This window comes from Myotis davidii, unplaced genomic scaffold, assembly GCF_000327345.1.
Source record: "Myotis davidii unplaced genomic scaffold, ASM32734v1 scaffold1069, whole genome shotgun sequence".
Lineage (NCBI taxonomy): Eukaryota > Metazoa > Chordata > Mammalia > Chiroptera > Vespertilionidae > Myotis > Myotis davidii.
In genome coordinates, this window is record NW_006300018.1 from 2,491,558 (window position 1) to 2,500,483 (window position 8,926).

The following is an 8,926-nucleotide window of genomic DNA, read 5'->3' on the forward strand; positions in this document are numbered from 1 at the left end:
CCAGGAGCTGGTGGTCACCATCGAGCTGCCGCTGCTGCGCTCGGCCGAGCAGGCGGCGCTGGAGGTGACGGGAAAGTTGCTGTGTCTGGACTCGAGGAAACCCGACTACCAGCTGCGGCTCTCGCTCCCGTACCCGGTGGACGACAGCCGCGGCAAGGCGCAGTTCAACAAGGCCCGACGGCAGCTGGTGGTCACGCTGCCCGTGGCGCCGTCCGCCGCGCGCCGGGAGCCCCTAGCGCCGCCGGAAGAGCCCGCCGGGGCCGGAACTGACAGCGCGGGCTGCACTTCCGCTCGCGAAGGAGGGACGGGCCCGGCTGAGGGTCGCGCTGGGGAAGAGGACGCCGGGATCACCACGCCGGATGCCGCAGGGGAGGAACTTGTCTCCGAACCGGAACGGGACTTCGGCGGGCAAGCGGTGGCGACTGCCGGGATCGAGGAGAAACCGCTTCCCGGAACTGGGAGCTCGCCCGGGGACCTAGACGGGGGCCCTCCTGCGGGAGGAGGGAGTGTGTGCGGAGGTCTCAGCGTCGGGACCCGCGTGGCCCGGGAAGACTCGGGCAGGGAGCCCTCCGATCCAGCCATGGATGGTCCCGGGACAGACAGCCGGAGACCTCTGTGTCCTCCGTTGCAGTGTCGTCAGGATGAAGAATCCCTGACTCTGCTTATCCTAGTGCCTCGGATCCAACCGCAAAGTCTTCAAGGGGATGTGAGCTCCCTCCGGTACAAATTGTGCTTCTCCACCCAAGACTTAGTTTATTATTCCTTCTTTTTGCAGTTTGCTCCAGAAAATAAATTGAGTATCAAAGAACCAGTGGTTAGCATTTCTTCAAACAATGCAGTAATAGAACTGGCCAAATCTTCAGAGTGCTATGGACATTGGAGAGAGTGGTATTATGGTTTAAACAACGATTCTTTGGAGGTAACAGTTCTTTCTCGAGTCTTAGTATTTGAAATATTCCATCCTACTTTTAAAATTACATCCCCTCAGTGCATTCTGAACAAAGTGTTTTTCATTAGAACTTCTCTCGAAATTACTTGAAGTTGATACACGTGATGAAAGATGTCAGTGCACGTTAAACGCATATTGAAGAAACACACGCATCCCTTCTGATGGGTGGGTGGGTTTCAAACCTTCAAAATTGTCCTTAATGCATTTTTTCCCCGGAATCCATGAATGGATTCCCAGAAATCCATAAACCTTTCAGATTGTATGCAGAAAGTTGAGGGTGCTTTCTTCTGGGCAGAAGGGCTTTAACTTTAGTCATACTCTCAAAGGGGTTGATGACTAATTAGAGTTTGAGAGGCACTCTGTTAGGGCCATATTTTAAGTTGGTAAGTAATACTGTCCAACTTTAGAAAATAAACAGCTTACTTCCAGAGAGCAAGAGTCACTTAGCCACATTTCTTATGTAGAAAAATGAATTCAGAATGAGGTGTCAATCTAAATAAATTCCCTGCCCTTTGACCATATAGTGCTGCTTGATTTTAGTGGCTGATCTTGGTAGGGTTGTCCTCCTGTGGGCATTATGTTACATTGAAATTACATCTCTTTTTGCATCTGTTTTAATCATCTAGTATTTTGCACAATGGCTGGCATTTAACAGTGTAATATAAACTACAAATACTGAAAAAAATTAAATTTGAAGTTCGAAAGAACTTTGTAAACTCACAAATGAACAATTCGTGGTTTTGATTGAGGTCTATCAGTGTTACATGTAAATTTTAAAGCTCTTTTAATATATTCAAGGGTTTAATTCCCAGAAACAACACAAATTACACAGATTATATGCTTCTAAAAGTGGTAAAGTAAGTAGCCAGGGCTAGGTAAAATACTTTGTGGTAATATAAAATAGGAAATTGATTATCTGTTTATGTCATTCAAAGGGAAAATTTAGGAAAGGGCAGTCATTTTCCTGTAATTGTCTTAATAAATGTGAAAATAACTCACAATATGGGAAGAAAGCTTTGTTGACAAACAGTTGAGAAAATACTAAAAAATATATTTTAATCTGATTTTCTAGTATGATGACATTATTTTAGCAAAGAAACCAGACAATGAGATTATGGCGACTGTGTTATATCTTTGAAGCCCGAAATAGATTTATAATTTCTCCATTAGTAATCACATTTCCTAAGACTGACAGAATCCTAATGTTTTTTATTTTACAGTTCACTGTCACTGGACCATGCTCTTATTAAATTTCTAGAACATCACAAGAGTAGCTCTGGCTGGTGTGGTTCAGTTGGTTGGGAAAGATTGGGGGCAAGCAGGAGGCAGCTGATCGTTGTTTCACTCTCACATAGATACTTCTCTCTCACTCTCCCTTCCTCTTTCTTGAAAATTAATAAATAAGGAAAAATCACAAGAGTAGTAGGTGGGTAGATAATAGATATATTACACATATTATATGAAAATAATTATAATGTAAGGTTGATTTGTGGCTGTCAAGTTCAGAATTGTTACTATAAAATATATTTATATAAGCCTTAAATATTTACTGGGAATTTTCCTAAAGCTTTAGTTCCACTGAATACAGTATCTTTTATAGTAAAATCAGTCATCAGAATGTGAAGACAATTTTATGCAAATTACATTTTAATCATAACCATTTCTATTCTAAATACATATTATTTTTCCTTGGGTAAACCAAAAAACTAAACTATTTGGTATATATTTTTACAATTAATGTGTAAGTCTTTTCCAGAGACAGGAAACTTAGAAATGCTTTTGATGGGGGCGTTTTTATAATATAGTGTTATTCTGGATCTTCAAATAATAGCAAGGCAAATTACTCCAAAAATAAATTTTTTCTGTTCCCAAGGTTCACTTGTTTGGTAGGTGTTCCCAAGTTCAAACAGTGTTTAATAGAAGGAAACTTGAAACTTGTCTCTTTCATATTTTCTGTCCTCATTTTGACTAAATAATGAACTTATTAAATTTATTTATATGAAAGTGCAGAGGAAAATATTTTTACTTTGGGCAAAAATGAACTTATTTTATGAATATAGTTATTCTCTTAGTGTCCTAACAATATTTCTGTATTTGCTTGACATAAATATGAAGAAATTGCTTTGTGTTTGGGATTTTTGTGAATGTGATTTTTGCATTTCCTAATAGTTGGGTAAACTATCTCATTCTTATAAATAGCTATATGCTGGTGTCACACTGGATTTTCTCATTGCTTAAAAGTAAAATATACTTCTTTTACATAAAATATTACAGTTAGCTCTTACCTGAACAAGAACTAGAAGGCAAACAGTTCACACAAAATTTTAATAGATCCTGTCATGTGTATTTCTTAGCTGACTCATTAAGAAGTGTTGTAAGCCCTAGCCAGTTTGGTCCAGTGGACAGAGTGCTGGCCTTACGACTAAAGGATCCCAGGTTCAATTCTGATCAAGGGCACATACCTTGGTTGCAGGCTCCTCCCTAGCCCAGGCCCTGGTTGGGGCCCATGCAGGAGGCAACCAATCAATGAGTTTCTCTCACGTTGATGTTTCTCTCTCTTTCCCACTCTCTTCCACTCTCCCTAAAAATCAATGAAAAAAATATCCTCGAGCGAGGATTAAAAAAAACAAAACAAAAACAAAAGGTGATGTATTTCTCATAAAATATTGAGAAAAAAGTAAAAGAAAATACAAATTTTAATTTAGATTATCTAAGAGAGAAAACATACCTAGATTCAATAGAGACGAAGAAGAGTAACTGATCTTTTTTTTTTTAGGGTTTTTTTCCTATATGTGTATGTACTCTTGCTATTTTTTAAAAATGTATTTTTATTGATTTCAGAGAGGAAGGGAGAGGGAGAGAGAGAGAAATACATCACTGATAACAGAGAATCACTAATCAGCTGCCTCCTGCACTACCCACTGGGGATCACTGCATGTACCCTGAACAGGAATTGAACCATGACCTCATGGTTCCTAGATGGACGCTCAACCACTGAGCCATGCTGGCTGGGCACTCTTGCTGTGTACAAGACTGTTTTCTTTTGCCAAGAAAGCATAGAAATAACATTAAACATTTTAAAAGTGTAATCTTGAACTATGTGAGAACTTTTATGAGTTGTTTTTATATAACACTGTGAAGTATGACCTATTAAGCAGAATATATTTTCTTTTTATTTTAGGAAAGGTTATTTGTCAATGAAGAAAATGTCAATGAATTTCTTGAAGAGGTCCTGAGCCCTCCATTCCAACAGACAATACCCCTAACTTCACCGTTAATTGAAGTTCTTCAGGTTACTGATAGTAAGATTCAAATTCATACAAAGGTAAGGATTTTGATTGGCCTTATAGAATAGTGACTTAGGACAAGATTAAAGCCTAATGAATAACTTAATTTTTGATGTTGAAACTTTAAGCTAAGTGTACATAATGGCTGGGAAGAGGAATAGAGTTTTTTGCATGAATTTCACTATGTGCTAAAGTTTAGCAGCTAAACACTGCAATTCATTTTCATATATATTATCTAATTTAATCCCAAAATAAATGTCGAATGAGGGATAGAAAAAAACTGACATTTGGGAAGTTAGTCCAGGGACCATGGTAACCATGTCACACAGTTTGTTTATTCTTTTTAGTTGAATCTTAAGTTTGGTTATTTTTAGTCATCAGTATTAAATACAGAAATGATTTAGTTAACTAGCACAATTGGCATTTATGAATTGTGGGGGAGAGTGGCTTTGAAGAATCACAGAAATTCAAGAAAATTCAAGAATGCCCTTACTAGTAAGAATGACTGCTAAAGGGTTTGTGAGCCAGGATTATTTTATCCTGAGGGAGATGAGTCATTGAAACAATTACCAGAGAATTCAGGCCAGGTCTGCATTGTCAGTAAATGACTGGCAGCATGTGGAGGATGACTTGGAGGAGGAAGAAGCCTGTCTGCAGGTCTACAAGGGTTATTCCCTCACAGCGTAAAAAAAAAAAAAAAAAAATTCCCAATGGTACTACAATTTAATTTTCTATTTATTTCAAAGAATTATTAACTTGTTGTTTCTCTGACACAGTTGCAAGAATGTAGTAACTCTGCTGAACAGCTTCACGAAAAGGAAGAAAAAGTCAACGAAGGAAGTCATCCAACCAAAAAAAAAGAACATCCTACCACCTCAACAACTGCTTCTGATTCATCTATAGCTGTTAAAGTACTAGAATTAGACAGTTGTGGTTCAGTTGAATACTTGCAACAAGACTCTCTTGATGTGTCTCAAATATTTGGAAAGTCTCAGCAACCTGAGTCAAAAATGGAAGAAAAAGGTGTTTACTCAAGTGAGGAAAAAGATAATTTAAAAGAACCAGTAATAACTGAAGAGGAAGAATTAACAGTTCAGAATATTCCTGGTTTTGACAACATAAAAGAAACCAATATGCAGGATGGTAGTGTGCAGATTATTAAAGATCATGTGACTCATTGTGCATTCAGTTTTCAGAATTCTTTGCTATATGACTTGGATTAATTCTTCAGAATTTAAAGGTTAAGAGTAGAAAATTTTTGGACTTAAATTCTATTTCTGTAAACTACTACCTTAAAACCAAAGATATTCAAGAAAGTATATTTTGGATTTAAAATAGGTTTCTGTTTACTCTTTAAAAACTGAAGATATTCAAGAAATTAAAATTTGCAATTTTGATTCTAATGGGGAAACTGGAGATATTTTTTTGCATGTTTATACAGCTTCCTTAATTAGGGAGATAAGTTTTGGGATTCCTCTGAGAGATGTATATTATTTCTGAGAGTTAAACATTTAGTTTTAATATAACCTGTATATATTTACTTCTGTGTTTGTTTTCGGCTTGTTTACACTTTAATAAAAAGTTTCAAGACATTCACTAAGTTGTGTCTGTCACAAAAAGCAACTCTCAAGAATGTAACTAGAAATATGAGTTGCATTTGTCACTCATAAACTTGTGTTTAGAAATTTGACAGGGTGTTTAGAATCTCAAAACTGTGTTTAGAAATATCACTAAATAAGATGTATTTATGCTTGAAATAGAGATTCTTAGAGATGAAAGAACTTTACTAACCAATATTAATAATTCAAATAATTATAATACAAATACACTGAATGAAATTTAGTATTTTTGCTTCAATTCTATATTTTACTGTTCTTATCTGTCACCAAAAAATATATATATTTAATACAGGTTATTTAGTAATGACTTTAAGGTGGCAGTAGGTAATGTATCCGTGGCTAAGTTAATAATTTTGTGGAATAGTATTTATATTTGAGGTCAGAAGAAAATCCTAATAGATGTTTTTCTCACAAAAATTTTTAGGACAGGATGAAAGAAAATATCTGTTGACCTAATCTCTGACCCCAAAGGCCATGGCCTGATACATTTGTTCGAAAAACAGCTACAATTCAAACTTCTGGCTTTACCTTAGTCCTGGAAATTACCTAATATCTTTAGTCCTTTGAACTGGGGAGGTCAGATCAGAACTCCAAAAGCTGTTATTCTTTACATTTATAATCTTGGTAAAGTCTGGAACCAGACTGGGCTGAGAACAGTATAAATGTGGCTAGCTCACAAAGCAAGAGAACTATTTGCCCCCACTTAAGATGACCAGATGCATTTTTCAACTATAACATGAATCTTAGTTTGAAGCAGTAATTTTGAAAATGTCCACTTAATAACACAATTTTCGTAGATTGAAATAATTGTAATAGCTCCACAGAAAATAGTCTATAACTTTTGATTGAATGGAATTGTATATTGTTACGGGAAATTTCTACATGAAACGTGGAGTAAATTTTAAGCCTGTTTCCTATTATTTACTGTATCTGTTCTTTTAAAAAGTATGACTTCAGTTAAAATAAAGCTGGCACTAGAACATGTTTCACTTTGGCATGACTAAACTTTGTGGCTGTATTTCACTTACACAGCAGCTTTTTATTGTTCATTATCTATGCCTGGCTAGTTTCTTCCAAAGGAAATACATTGTCAAGAGCTGGGTTTTCTTTATTATTTCAATTCAACGTACAAACAGTAAACATGAAGATATATTGCTAACTTTAAAACTTCTAGAATGTCTTTACTGAATTTTGGTGTAAAGAGTAAACAAAATTTGTTCTGCAAAATGATTAGGAACCTTTTTATGCAAAAAATGAGTATTTTATTTTGGCAGACTAAAAGAAAAGGAAGAAACAAAACCACTGTTTTTCTACATTGAGGTGAAACAGTGTTAAAATTTTTTATCAATCAAATACATTCCAAAAGAAAATGTGCTCTATGAAGGTTCCAAAGCACAGGCAAATCTTAACACAATAATACGGGAATCTGTAATACTGAAATTGATTGTTTTGACAGGGTGTTTAACAAACATAACTTTTGAATTATAAAACCAGCGAAGCAATCTCTTCCTAGTAACTGTGTGGAGAGTGAAACTGGGCTTGTTCCATTAATACTTATTTCATTGTAATACTTCCTACTCCTATGACAATTTTAAGTAAATTTTGCTGTACTTAAGTTTTAAAGTGGAAAAGTGTACAAAGTTCCAGGTAAAAAGATTAATAGATGCAATTTAAATAAAATTTCCTCTCTTCTCTCACAGTAATGATTACCTTTCCCAGATACAGATTGAGCTTTAAAACCCAACTCCCAAAATGAAAACTTGTATTTTAAATCTTAATCAGACATAAAAGGAAAAGAGTACTATAATTGTACACCTTTTACAAGAATTTTTTTTCATATTAAAGCAGAAACCAATCCCTAAACTCTTATTCAATTGTCTGTCCTGTTGGTACAAATATCAAAAATAGAAGACTGTCACTTTTTGTAACTGATTTTTCATTGCAGTCTTCTATAACTTTTACAGAGTTCATGGTCTCTAATATCTCCCCACCCTCCATTTTTCCTAGGTGGGGAAATGGGTGCCATAATCTTTTCACTGATAGTTAGAGTTTCTGGAAACATGTACTGTTTGTTACTATTTAAGAGTGACTCAATTTGGGCACTCTGGGTGGATGGTCTACAGGTTTTCTTGTGGTGCATACCACAGTCTCCAGCATGAAAAATCCTAGGTACCTGAGGAACCAGCACTTTCCAGAATTTTGGAAGACAAGATACAGTCAAATACTGAAGAGTCCAGTCCCAGTTATAATCATCGTAAGTACAGAAAGTGTCTGTGCAGTCGATCAGCTTCTGATAAGCATCCCGGGTCAAGGCTAGACCCATATTGTGCTCTGTGGATTTCCAAGTTTTCACATCTACCTTGTCAGCAATGCCAGAGAAACTTCGAGGGGCAGTATAGGTTCCCAGGGAGAGAACATCACACTCGGGACACTCTTGCTGCTTTAATTTCCTCATTTTTTTGAAAACATGGTAAAAGTCTGGGGCTAAGTAGTGATCCTCCTCTAGGAAAAGTATGAAGCCAGCATAGTCTCGAAGAACTTTGACCCTTTCCCACACAAAATGCAGCTTCCACCACCAATGGTGTTTGGTTTGGGAGAACTTGGCCTCTCTATAATGGCCAAAGGAATCGGGGTACTCAGCATTAATGCATCCCATCTTCAAAGCTGAATCCTTCTGCAGATCTCTGGGGCAATCTCTGGGGTCACTGCCCGGGAACTCGTTGGGGTACAACTGAATGCTGAAGGGAAAGAACACCTGCAGAACAGGGCAGAAGTCCACCCCAGCGATCAGCTGATTGATCTCTGTCGACCAGAAATCATGGCTAAAGACGACGAGGACGTTGTCGATGCCCTGGGCTTTTCGAAGTGAGTCCAGCAACAGTTTGAGGTAATCAGGCCGGTTATGCACCTGGACCACTAGCACTAGCTCTCGGGGGGGCCAGGAACCGGCCTTGTCTACATTCCTCAGCGTCTGGTCAAAGTTAAGCTGGTAGACCAGGGACCGGTACCGCAGCGTCAGGTTGTCCGCCTCGGGCAGCGGGGCCGCCGCGACCAGCGGGGCCGCCGACTCG

At 37.7% G+C, this 8,926-nt stretch overlaps 2 protein-coding genes across 2 annotated transcripts in view; one reads left to right on the top strand and one right to left on the bottom strand.

Annotated features, from left to right (window-relative positions):
• The window catches only part of DNAAF2 (dynein, axonemal, assembly factor 2), a 7,000-nt gene extending 1,224 nt beyond the window's left edge, over window positions 1-5,776 (top strand). The window contains exons 3-5 of the mRNA XM_006776101.2: window positions 5-919; window positions 4,131-4,274; window positions 5,013-5,776. Coding sequence (XP_006776164.1) covers window positions 5-919; window positions 4,131-4,274; window positions 5,013-5,459 — 1,506 coding nt within the window. The 3' untranslated portion in view covers window positions 5,460-5,776. The remainder of the gene's footprint in view (window positions 1-4; window positions 920-4,130; window positions 4,275-5,012) is intronic.
• A 1,318-nt stretch (window positions 5,777-7,094) lies between these two features.
• MGAT2 (mannosyl (alpha-1,6-)-glycoprotein beta-1,2-N-acetylglucosaminyltransferase) overlaps window positions 7,095-8,926 on the bottom strand; it is a 3,188-nt gene continuing 1,356 nt past the window's right edge. Inside the window, exon 3 of the mRNA XM_006776102.2 lies at window positions 7,095-8,922. Within this exon, the coding sequence (XP_006776165.1) occupies window positions 7,792-8,922 (1,131 nt within the window). The 3' untranslated portion in view covers window positions 7,095-7,791. The remainder of the gene's footprint in view (window positions 8,923-8,926) is intronic.